General features: G+C 49.9%; 1 protein-coding gene across 1 annotated transcript in view; it reads left to right on the forward strand.

Annotated features, from left to right (window-relative positions):
• PEAK1 (pseudopodium enriched atypical kinase 1) overlaps window positions 1-7,222 on the forward strand; it is a 204,726-nt gene extending 197,504 nt beyond the window's left edge. The window contains 1 exon segment of the mRNA XM_032468993.1: window positions 430-7,222. Coding sequence (XP_032324884.1) covers window positions 430-1,590 — 1,161 coding nt within the window. The 3' untranslated portion in view covers window positions 1,591-7,222.
• Window positions 7,223-12,146: the final 4,924 nt, after the last annotated feature.

Here is a 12,146-nt window from a genome sequence, read left to right on the forward strand (position 1 = left end):
GGTGGAAAGTCATTTTTTTGTCATTGTTCAGTTTTCTAGATGAGAGGCAAGGCGTGGTGAAAAGAGGGAACTTTGGTGTTAGACAGACTTAGATCTGCAAACTGGTAGCCCCGGGCCTTTTTGTTTGTTTGTTTTAAGCTCTTAGATCTTCAGTCTGCTTTGAAGCATTAATGGAAGGACTAGAGATAATACACATGAAGTGCTAGCATTTAGACAGAAGTGGTTACTGCCACTGTTACTGTCCCTCAGCACAGGACGGCCAGCCCTTTCTGAAGACTAGACTCTAACACTGTGTCTTCCCCGTAACTCTGTTGCTTTTGCCACTCCAGACTCCTACCAGTCACCTTCCAGTTGACCCTTCTTTACAGACCATAAGGCTGGTTATGAAAGTGTGCACTTTAAATTGTGTTCTTTGCTTTCTTCTTTCAGATCTGTAAGAGCAAAGCGAAAGAGTCGCGGCAGTATTATCACAGCCTGGCCGTGCGGCAGAGCCTGGCGGTCCACTTTAACATCCAGCAAGACTGTGGTCACTTCCTTGCTGAAGTTCCTAACCGTCTGCTTCCCTGGGAGGATCCTGATGCCCCCGAAGAGGAGGAGGATGAAATGGAAGCGACGGAAGAGGTGAAAGGGGAAACTGATGGGAAAAGCCCAGAGCCCGGCTCCGAAGCGGAGTCATCCCACGGAGAAAGCCAGGCAGTTGTTAGCAGGAAGCAGAGAAGCCACGTGGTGGTCATCACCAGAGAGGTTCCCTGTCTCACCGTGGCCGATTTTGTGCGAGACTCCCTGGCACAGCATGGGAAGAACCCTGATGCGTACGAGAGGCAAGTGTGTCTGCTGCTGCTCCAGCTGTGCTCCGGCCTGGAGCACCTCAAACCCTACCACGTCACTCACTGTGACCTACGCCTGGAGAACCTGCTGCTTGTCCACCACCGGCCCCGGGGAACCACCCAGGGCCTTGGGCCTGCAGAGCCTGGCCCCACCTCATCTTGTCCCACAAGGCTCATAGTCAGCAACTTCTCTCAAGCCAAGCAGAAGAGCCATCTGGTGGACCCTGAGATCCTCCGGGACCAGTCCCGCCTAGCCCCAGAGATCATCACCGCCACCCAGTATAAAAAGTGCGACGAGTTCCAGACAGGCATCCTCATCTACGAGATGCTACACCTGCCCAACCCCTTCGATGAGAACCCAGAGCTGAAGGAGAAGGAATACACTCGAGCAGACCTGCCCCGCATCCCGCTCCGCTCTCCCTATTCCCGGGGCCTGCAGCAGCTGGCCAGCTGCCTACTGAATCCCAACCCTTCTGAGCGGATCCTCATCTCCGACGCCAAAGGCATCCTCCAGTGTCTGCTCTGGGGCCCGCGGGAAGATCTCTTCCAGACTTTCACCACCTCCCCCAACCCCATGCAGAGGAACGCCCTGCTCCAGAACTGGCTAGACATCAAGCGAACACTGCTGATGATCAAGTTTGCTGAGAAGTCCCTGGACAGGGACGGGGGCGTCAGCCTTGAGGACTGGCTTTGTGCTCAGTATTTGGCTTTTGCTACTCCAGACTCCCTCAGCTGTATTGTGAAAATCCTGCAGCCCCGTTAGCGTATCCTGGTTGCTGGTTTTACTTCATTGTCACCTTCTTCAAGTCGTCCACACACTTCCCCTTCCTGGGACTCACACAGAATTCAAGGAAAGAAGAAAGATAAGCTTTCCATCCCCATCCGTGAACAAATGAGTCCACTCAGAAAGATTATCCTCAGCTCCAAATCAGTGAGACGCTGAGTCCGTCTTAACGTTACAGAAAGTCAACGGCACAAACATGCAGCTGCCTTCCACTGGAGCACCTTCCGCCCTGACTGTCCCACAGATGCAGGGAAATGAAGACGCGTCCTTAAAGGGACAGCTCCTTTGGGATGAACTCAGTGAGCTGGGTCCATTCCTGCATAATTCTGAATATCACCTGTCTTTTTGACACCACGTATTTGTTCTCACTAGCAATAGGCAGATTTAACCAGTCCTTACCATCCTCTAAGCTCTCCCAATAGACTTTCTTCCTTGAAAGGATCCATAACTGGCTATCTTACCAGAGAAAACTGCCATCCTTAGCATCAGCCCGATTTTGGCTCCGGGACTGTATCCTTTGTCCCAGCAGTCAGTAGAAGGACAAGGAGAGACCCCGTCCCTTGGGTCACGAGCCCATTTTCATTTCTGTTGTTGATAAGTGTGTGCACTGCATGGAGGACGACCCTGACAGTCCCCCTCTGCCTCCACTGCCTGACTCTCCTTCACCTCTGCTCGGTCCCTTCTTGCCAATGAAGTTTGGGTTTATCAGCCACTATGGCCCATTACAGAGCTGACCCAGGGTGGTGTCACCAATGCGTCAGCAGGGTGGGGTGCAGTTCAGACTTTATAAATAGCTGGCAGGACAGAAGGAGGTGATTTTCTTGTGTGTGCAGTTCTCTAGGGGCCATAGGGGAGCAGAATTTCAAGTACCATTCTTAGATCACTGTCAGAGCTGTCCCCGTCGGCAGCCAAGGCTGGCGGTGCCCGGGTCACGGTTTCCCCCTGAGCAGTAATTGGCCAGCTTCCTTCTATTGGTAGCCAGTGTCAACTAGCCTCCCAAGTGCTGTAGACAACACCCCTGAATGAGTGGCCGTCAGCTGAGCTCTAGTGTCTCCTTGGAGGATATGGCACGGCTGGGAGGCAGGGGCAGAGAGAAGGCCCCTGATGAGGCTGCTGACCTCCTCCTCAGAATTCTGACCTTTCCAAGAGAGGCTGCCTCTCAGTTGCACGGGCACATTGCTCCTTATGACTCTCCGCAGTGGCTCAGGGGGACAGCTCACAGGGGATTGCTGAGGTGGGTGGCTGTCCACCACACGTGGGGTCTGTGCTCCGCTCCTATGGATGTATGTGCAATTTTTGTATTTTTTTTTAGCTATATATACAGTGTTTATGTTGTAACTCCACCTGAAGCAATATCTACAGAAACCCTCCCCCTCTTCCCTTGGCACATATTCGCGCTGAGAGATGAGTGTTCCTTCCACCAGGGTATGTGTGTGTGAGTGCACGCGCGTGTGTTTTATTCAAAACTGTGAGTCTCTGTTTACTTCAACCTTGAGATCCCAAGAGACACTCAGACAGTGTGAGTGTGTGTGCACGTGTGTGCCCGTGTGCATGCACACGCATGCTGGAAGTAGAGGCCGGGCCTCCGGGGGAACAACCTGTGGCAGGGTTGAGAGACGTGCTCTCTGCACCTAGTCGGTGAGACAGCCGGGCAGAGTTTATTAAAGCCAAGACTGATTGTGCAGTATTACTTAGGTAGCACAGTAGTGGCCTTTTGGAAATTTCTAAACTTTTAACGCTATTAACAGCCTTTCATGTGATTCACCGATATCAAAGAGGATCAAGAAAGGAGAAGAATGTATTTTATTGTGCTTTTTTTTTTTTTTTAAGATAATGGAACATGTGAGGCTCCAGATGGAGGATGTCCCTGTCCTCCCAGCCAGCAGTACAGGATTCCCAGGGAAGAGAGCTGGCTGGCCCACAGAGAGTCTTGGCTCCTCTAACCAGAGTGCGGGCTCTCTCTGCCCCTAGGAATGGCCACAGAGCAGGCGTGCCGCTGCGGGCCAGCAGTCCCCTCTCTGTCAGCGCCCTGTGACCTGGCTGCACCCGGCCTAGCCGGCCAGTGCCTGGTCCACCTTAGCGTAGCCCGTGTGCACATAGCCTCCTGCCTGGTGATACACTGAAGTGGCAGCCAGCACGTTCCCTCTGCAGCCCCTCCCCCCCGCCCCTCCCTCCCCTGGTTTGCGTATTGAGACACTTTCTCAGTGTCACTCTCGTGGTGCCTTGCCATGTCAATTTGAATGTTGACTATTTAATGAGGTTTCATATTTAATGAAGAATGTCTCCTGGCCCCTCTGTTTGTTCTCTAGGTACCCCTGTTTTCCTTTTTTTGTTTTTCTTTCTCTTTTTTGGTTTTGACTTGGATCCAGTTCTCATTTTAACTCTATAGTATTATAAGCATGGACACCTTCCACTACCATCATCTTCAGCACTGGTAAACCGAGCACCTCTTCACATCAGATGTAGTTAGTACTGTTTTCATATTTAGATTGGTTAAGGGCAAAAGATGAACGCCAGCTAGTCAGAGAAGGGACTCACACGTCCCAGAGATGGGTGGCTGGATTCATCGTTGCCTGAGTGAGGGCCGAGGAACGTAAGGTGGGAGGGAAGAAGGTGTTACAGGTTGGAGCAGAATCGGCAAAATAACTGTGTTTCTAGGCAAGAAGTAGTACATCAGATGGTCCTCAGAATAGTTTCCAGAATAATGAATTTCAGTCAGTCTAGTATTATCACAAACATTTTACGTTTCCATTTTAATTATAGTAGGAACTTTGAATTCATTCATCAGTTGGAAAGGAATCCTACCTTCAGACCCTGACAGACAGACAGACAGACATATTTATATATATATGAGTTTTGGATTGTGACTAGTGTAGCACTTTAAGTTTTCTCAAGTAATGTCAAGTTATTGTCTTCAGTACTGATTGAATTTTTTCTCTTCTATTGAAGTCTATATTCTAGATTCTTCCATTTATATCGAGAATTTGAACAATTAAGCCGCTATCGGAACCTTTCCTTAAGCCACATGAGCAAGAATAATCTCTCGTACACATTTGGGTACTAGAGAAACAGGACATTGGCCGGAGTAGCCAAGACCAAGACTGAATGTATAGCAGAGTGCCTTGTTAGCATGGTGACCTCGTCCTGGAAGGAAGAGAATTTGGTGTTCCACGGGGAGGACCAGGGCTATGAGAGGCTTCCCTTGCTAGTGAGGAGGCCCCTTTGGTAAAGTACACTGATGTGGTGCCCAGAGGCTAATTCATTGAGAGTAACAGAGGGATGGGAAAAAGCAATTGCAACCTGTGGAATCAATGACAGGAGAATCGTGAATGAGGTCCTCCAGCCCCCGGGCTGTTAGAACCGGAAGCCAGGCCTCCGGCAGCGGGTTTCAGGTTTTGTCCTCAGAAGGTAAACTGGGTGAGGTATGCAGCGGGCACAGGCACCCGCACTCCCTGACCTGCTGATGTTGAGGGGCTCAAAGTAAAACCTGTGTATTAGGATTTTAAGACTGAGGAGCCTTTCGTTGTCAGTGGGGGCCCATTTTACTTACAAACTCAGAATAAGTTTGTGAACATGGAAAACTCTAAGCCAAAAGGTCTGAACCTCTAGAATTATCAACGCTATTCCTGGGAGTTAAACTACCTAAAAATTGTATTTCAAAGCTTCTAGCATTGTAACATTTCCGTGGAAGATCTCCCGGGGCCTAAGTAGTAGGACGTGGGAGGGTTGCATTCAGCTCCCCAAATTTGGGCAAAGAATACTTTGGTGCTGGGAAGTGACCCGACTTGGTTTTGCTGATAACCTGCAACTAGATGGACTTCTCCCTAGATGCTACCAGCAGTGATCTGAAAAAAATACAGGCTAGTCCCAGAAATTGGGATGAGCTTAAGATACTGCACTATATTCCAAATGATTCTAGGTGTATACATAAAGTATGAACATACTTGGAGAGGGAGGGAAAGGAACTTGACTCCCTGGGCCAACTCTGACATGTTTTTTTTATTCCCCTCACTAGTTGATAAGGATTAAAAATTCTGGTTCAGCCTAATGAGTGAACAGGACGGCTGCCCACGAAACTGGGTTGTTAGTTTTACCTCATTGAAGCTCATATTCTCAAAGGCCCAAAGTGCTGTGCCGAGACAAATCCAAGTGCCACTCTTGAAGTGTGCACTGCGGCCCAGCTGTCCGTGCTGACGGCAGCGCCTGGAGTGGGGATCCCGTGGACCAAAAATGATGCCATAAGGGGAGGCACAAGAGGTACAGTGCAAGATCCGAGATAGAGATTATACCAAAGAAATCAGGTCTCTTTGTCCTGATGTTTCTAAGGTGATGAGGTTGAGCTATGACAGATGCCATGGGAGGAGAATTCACATACATTCCACATCCAAATTTTCAGCTGATGAAATAATCCACTCTCAAAAAGCACCTATTTAAAAAAAAAAAAAAAGTCCATTTTGTGTATTAAGGGAAAAGAAAAAGATGATGGTGGAAACCTTGGTTATAAAGTTCCCCAGTATTTACGGAGAAGGAAATATTTCCTCTCCCCTTGACAAGACTGTGACTGTTGCCGGAACCACAGCGTGGGAACGCCATATGCACATAATACTGAGAGCTGAGGGTGGTTTTTTTTTTTTTTTTCAAGAGATGTAGTAGTTTCAATAGATTTGTTGAAAGAATTCTTGGGAAATTTCTTAACAAATTGTAATCATTTTTATAAACCTTCCTACCAAGGTGTTTACCACTCATCATCACCATCATTTAATATTTGTAAGTGCCCAGAATGTACAAGGTGCTATACAGCTGTTAAACACCCCCTCTCTGCAGCTGTTTGAAATTAGAGTAGGTTTTTGCATCAGCCACTGCTAGAAGCTTCCCCCACCTCAGTGGGCTGCAGGCGCCCGCCTCCCGGACATCCCATCACATGTTTTCCCACTCACCTGTACCCATCCACGCGCCTCCGTGGTTTTTTTTTTTTAAATCAAGAATGTTTCAGGGAATCATAAGAGGTTGGACATTTTTTAACCTAGCAGAAGTACAGAGTCATATATTTTGCTACAAAGATTATATTATGGAAAACCCACTTTGCCCCAAATAGTGTGTGGAAAGTATGTGTGTGTCCGCCCTCGTGATAACTTGAATGTTGAACCGGCCCTGTGGCTTCAGGGTAGCATTTCTGAAAGATAAACCACACTGCTTCAGGAAACTTGCACCAAATACGACTTGGCTATCCCTTCCCTTACCAGTTTTAAGGGGTGCTTGTCTGAACACACTGGGATGGGATTTTCTGTTGGTGATATGCCGGGCATTTTGGCGTGAGATGGGAGCAGAACAGGATGTTGTCCTTCTTGGTGATTTGAATCACGGTGGTCTTCATTCCACTCTTTCATTCCCCATGGCTCTGCACGTGCTCTCTCTGAAAATCTTGTTTCTTTTGCTCTTTCCTGGAGCTTCACCTCTCTACTTATATATTACAGAGCTGTATAAATCTACCAATGAAAGGTCCCCTCTGTCACCAGGTGGCGCCGCCCTTTGGTTTGCTGTGGTACTTTGCTGTGTTCTCTGTGGCATCATGTTACTATGTAAATAAATTCATTTTCATATACACTAAAAACCAGACAAGCGCTTGTCCTTACAGCAACTCTCCCACGTTGACGTGCTCCGGGGAAGGGGTGGTTGGTTGCAGACATGGGTACATCTTAACCCCATGGTGTGTGCCCTCTTGAATGCTCCTCCCTGCTGACCTGGGCTGTATTTTCTCTTCATTCCCTCCCCAGGCTGAGAAAACTAGGCACGCAAGAGAGAGTGAAGGGCTTCCGCTTCCCCGCAGAGCTCAGGAGGCTGGGCGTTTGCTATGTGAGATCGCCCCCTGGTGATCGGTCACCACAAAGACTCCCTGCGTTTCTGCTACACGTTGGAGAGGTCTGATTAGCTGGCGGTGCCTGAGCCTCTGAGTGGCGATCTCAGAGCTCTGCAGACAGTATGAGCTGGGCAGGGCCTTGGACAGCATCCTCTGCTACAGAATTCATATCTTTTGTCTGTTCCTCAAAGTATGTAGTCACACACAGTGTCCTCAGAAAGGCAGACACTTCAGTAGCAGAGAGGAGGCCACCCGGCTCAGGCAGGACGCGTCAGCAGTGGGCAGTGGCAGTGACAGCTATTGGAGTGAAGTGGATGAAAGTGCAAACATGTAGATTCTAAATGAGGTCGGGTTGTCGAGCTGTAAACCCCTTACAGTGGACACGGCCTCCAGCCCAGGGCTTCAGCTTCCCTGCTGACAAGCACTCTGGAATTTGCAGGCAGGGTATTGAAGGCATATTTCAGAAAAGTGATTGCTGGGTTCAAGTTTTATGTTGCTGAGGAGGCAAAAGCCATACTGTTGTGGACCTCAGAGTACTCTGTTGCCTGGGCCCGGGAGGAAGGGTCAGCGCAAAGCCGAGAGCCCCCCCCCCTCCCTGGACACAGGCTCTGCCCGGGGAGCTATGCTCCCTAGTTCGGAGCACAGCACACTGGCTTCTGGAGGAAGAGAACGAAAGACAGAAGCAGAAGACTGGGAAGTCACAACGTCACAGAGATGGAGTGCACCAGGCTTGGGTCACTGTCTAATGTTCTGCTGGAATGTGTGGTGAGCCGGGGCCCCCTGAAGAGATACAGGCCTGGATGGTCAGGATTTGAACCCAAATCTGTATGCCTTCTTGTCAGTGTTCTTTCCTGCACCCCGTTCTTGCCACCTGGGCACAGCCAGGACACCGGGAGGATTGTAGGAGCTCAGAGGTGAGTGGGGGAGAGCTTCTTGCGGGTGATTGTAGAGCCTTGAAGAAGGGAGGTCTTTTCTGTATGTGTTCTTTCTTTCATTAAGTACCATGTGCTGGGGACCCAGGGGTGGGCAAAGCCAGCAGGAGCCCTGCCCCAACTCCGATAGGCAGCAAGGACAGAGTGGGTGCCAGCTGGAAGGGGAGAGGGGAGCATCTGCCCACGGCTGTGTGTCTGGGGGAGCAGGATGGAGGAATGAGGCCAGGGTCTGGAATGAATCAGTCTTCCCTACAAATCAGAGGCCCATCTGCTGGGCCAAACGTTTATCCTACAGACAAAGGCCTGGACCCCTGGAAGGCTGCTCTGGGCCCCCAGGATGCCATGGAGCCCCAACACAGGGCAGGGCCTGGCAGGCTCCAGGGAGAATGAGCCACCAGTGTCTCGTTCAGCACCACCCTGGTTTGGCCACCACCACTCCTTGCCTCCCGGAAGCCAGAAACCAGGTTTGAAGGAATCTTGAGTAAATTTCTTAATCTCTGTGAACTCCACTCACCTCGTGTAGCATGGGGCCTCACCTGCCATCCCCTCCTGCAGAGGCAGAGGGGAGGATGGGTCGATTAGGTAACATTTGTGCAAGTGCTTCAACCTGAGTTACTACAAAGCTAGCGCACACCTGTGTTCAGACAGAAGCAGAGGAAGGAAGAAAAGACAAAACTGGTCCCAGCCTGAGAGGAGTAGCCTGTCTAGGAAAGGCTGCTGCCTTGAAGGGATGGTGTTGAGGTTTGGGGGCCTGCCGGCCCCACCTCTAGCGTCTGCACCCGTGATTTTGCCCCCTCTCTGGACCTCCGACCAACTTCAGTCCAGGGCATCCTGCCTTGCAGAGTGGTCCAGGGGCCCTGCCTGAGCGCCTGGAAGGGGGTCCCCTCCTCAGAATGCCTGTGTGCCCAGTGGGGCAGCCTCACCCGGGGTCTGTCTGAATGAGACATCGAGGAACTGCCCACTGGAGGGCAAGGTCACCGGCCCCCAGGGGAAGGCAGTGTGGGGCACATTGGAGAACTGACATGATGCCTTCCAGCGCAAGGAATCTGCCTTCTCCTTGAAGATGGCCGACAGTGCTTCTTGTGAAGCAGCATAATTTTATCTTCACCACAACCCTTTGAGGCAGGTTCTAGAATTATCCCCATTTTACCCAAGAGAAGGCATGCCAGAAAGCTTCCCTCTAGTGAGAGAACTAGGATTTGTGCTCAGTCAGGCCCCTTTTCCCAGCTTCCTGGGGCTCATGGCCTTCCTGCCTCACCGCCTGCTGTCACCCCAGAATCATCAGGGGCTTCCTGGTGCCCGGAGAAGACGACTCCGTTGCAGAGCCCAAGCCCCGCCACCTGACCAGCCTCCACCCTGCCAGGCTGGCCCCCTGCTGCCCGTCACACTTCAAGATTTCCCCGCCCACGTTGTTCCTGCCCCTTCTCTCCCTGTTCTTCAGGGCCCCATTCAGCCAAGAAGCTTTTGGGGTGACACTGAGTGGAAGTGTTCCGTCATCCATCTGAAAGCGGCAGCCTGCTTCTGAGCCTGGGCTCTTGCCCTGGTGCGGGCCCTGCCTCCGCCCTTCCCGTGGGCGCCTGGGGGGCCTGGGCCGCCGCTCCCCTCCGAGCCTCACCCAGACCAGCAGGAGGGGCATGGGCAGAGCCGCTCCCGAGCGCGGGCCCTGGGCCGGGCCTCCCCACATCTCGTCCTCACTCCAGCCCTCCGACCCCCTTCTACACCAGAGGAAATGGAAACTCGGGGTAGGTAAGAAATTTGCCCAAGGCTGCACGGCCAGTAAGTAGTAGGGCTGAGGTCTGAGCCTAGCCTGGCCCACTCAGAAGCCAGTTCTCTTCGTCACCCCGTCACAGATCTGCTCGCTGCTTCTGTGCCATTGGATCGGCCTGGGTCCTGCAGGAATATTCACTCCAACCGCGACAGGCGCAGCAGCCAAGAAAGGCTTCCTGAAACAAGCAGAGTGGGGATGGGGAAGGGGGCGAATCCAGAGGGCCCTGCCAGGCTGAGCAGTCAGACCCTGGCTCCTTCTGTAAGGGGCTGGCCAGGAACAGGGTGTCGGCTGAGGAGAGGGAGGAACTGGCCACCTTTGGGAGTTTCCTGCTCAAGAGGCCCCAGAGCAACTTGCCTCCCCCAAACCCCCACAGGTAGAGAGAGGCAAAGGTTGCCAAACTAGTGAACCCCAGCTCCATGCACCTAGCAGGCCGCCCATGGGGGCCTGCTAGAACTGCTTCTGGACCTGAAAAGGTAACTGAGTGACCACCAGCCACCACAGAGGTAACTGGCAACTTTGGCAACTTTCTCTTTCTTTTTTTCTTTTTGTTGGCAGGGGGTTGGGGGTGGTTAATAATCTCTCTTCCATTCACCCACCCTCTCCCTTCCTACACTGTCATGGTAATCTAGACTGTAAAGTGCTCAGTCTTGCCCCATCTTCGTGTAAATATACACAAGACACGCACATGCGCCTGTACAATGTGCACAGCACTCTGCAAATTGCTTTGCTCACTTAACTCACTCAAGGGCCAACCCGATAGACACCATGGGCACAGTGCTTCTCAAAAGGCAGCGGCTCTCACTAAGAGTCATAGTGTTATATAACATCTATATGTGTAAATGTATTGTTCTTCTTATTTCTACTCCTCTGGGCATCCAGTCATATACCTGTAGGGATGGCTAAACAATGAAATATGAGAAATTACGAAGCTCTCCCAAAAACTATAGGAAGAAATGCATAGACAGAGAGATGAGCCCTCAGGCTGGGTAGAAAGACCATGTTATCTTCTCAAATATTTCAGTGAAATTTGAACTTTAAATCTCAGTGGGTGGTGGTGGTGGTTTTGGCCTTTACAGAATGGTTCTCAGAGCTACTTGGAAGAATATATACGTGAAAGAAACACAGATGTTGTTGAAATTGTTAGGCTATTTAAGCATATGAAAAAGCTACGATCAATAAAACAATGTGACACAGATACAAGAGAAAAACAGGTCAGAGTAACAGAATAGGTAAAAACCTAAAAACAAAACGTGTTATCTATAAACACGTAATGTGGGAGAAGTAAGACATTACTACAAGGGAGGGAAAGAAAGTCTCACCCAATAAGGTGTGCTGGAACGATCAGTTAACTGTTTAGAAAATAATTAATCTACACACTGTAAACCAAAATAAATCCAAACAGGTCAGACAAAGAACTACATGCCACAAAGGAAAGAAAAAAGAAAAGAAATCCGAAGAACTCGAAAGGGAGCTAAGTCAATACCTGTTTCATCTCTTGTTGATAAAGGACTTTCTAAGTTAAAGAGCAGTAGAAGCCGTCTGAAAGGGAAGGGCCAGTAGGTTTGACTACATAAAGGCGATAAACCTGCGTCCACTAAAAACAGTAGAAACAAAGTTGGAAAGTAAATAACCAGCCGGGAAAACCATTTCAACAAATATAACAGACAGGGGGTTAAAATCCTTAGTTATAAAGAGCTTAACTAAATCATTAAAATCATAAAATGCCAGTAGAGAGATGAGAGCAGGCAAGTCGTAGAAAAACCCAAATGTTTAACCTTTCTATAAATATGAGAAATGAAAAACTGAGCAGACATACCTACAAACCATCTTAATAGCTTTTTCTGCTTATGAAAGTGATGTGCGTTTACAGTAGAAAATCTGGAAAATTAAATTGACCCACTAGGTCACCATCCAGAAGTGACCATCACTGACGTTTGCTGTATACCCTGCAAGTGTTTCCTCTGCCTCTTTCCTTTTT

Source organism: Camelus ferus, chromosome 27 (genome assembly GCF_009834535.1).
Source record: "Camelus ferus isolate YT-003-E chromosome 27, BCGSAC_Cfer_1.0, whole genome shotgun sequence".
In the NCBI taxonomy this organism is placed as follows: domain Eukaryota; kingdom Metazoa; phylum Chordata; class Mammalia; order Artiodactyla; family Camelidae; genus Camelus; species Camelus ferus.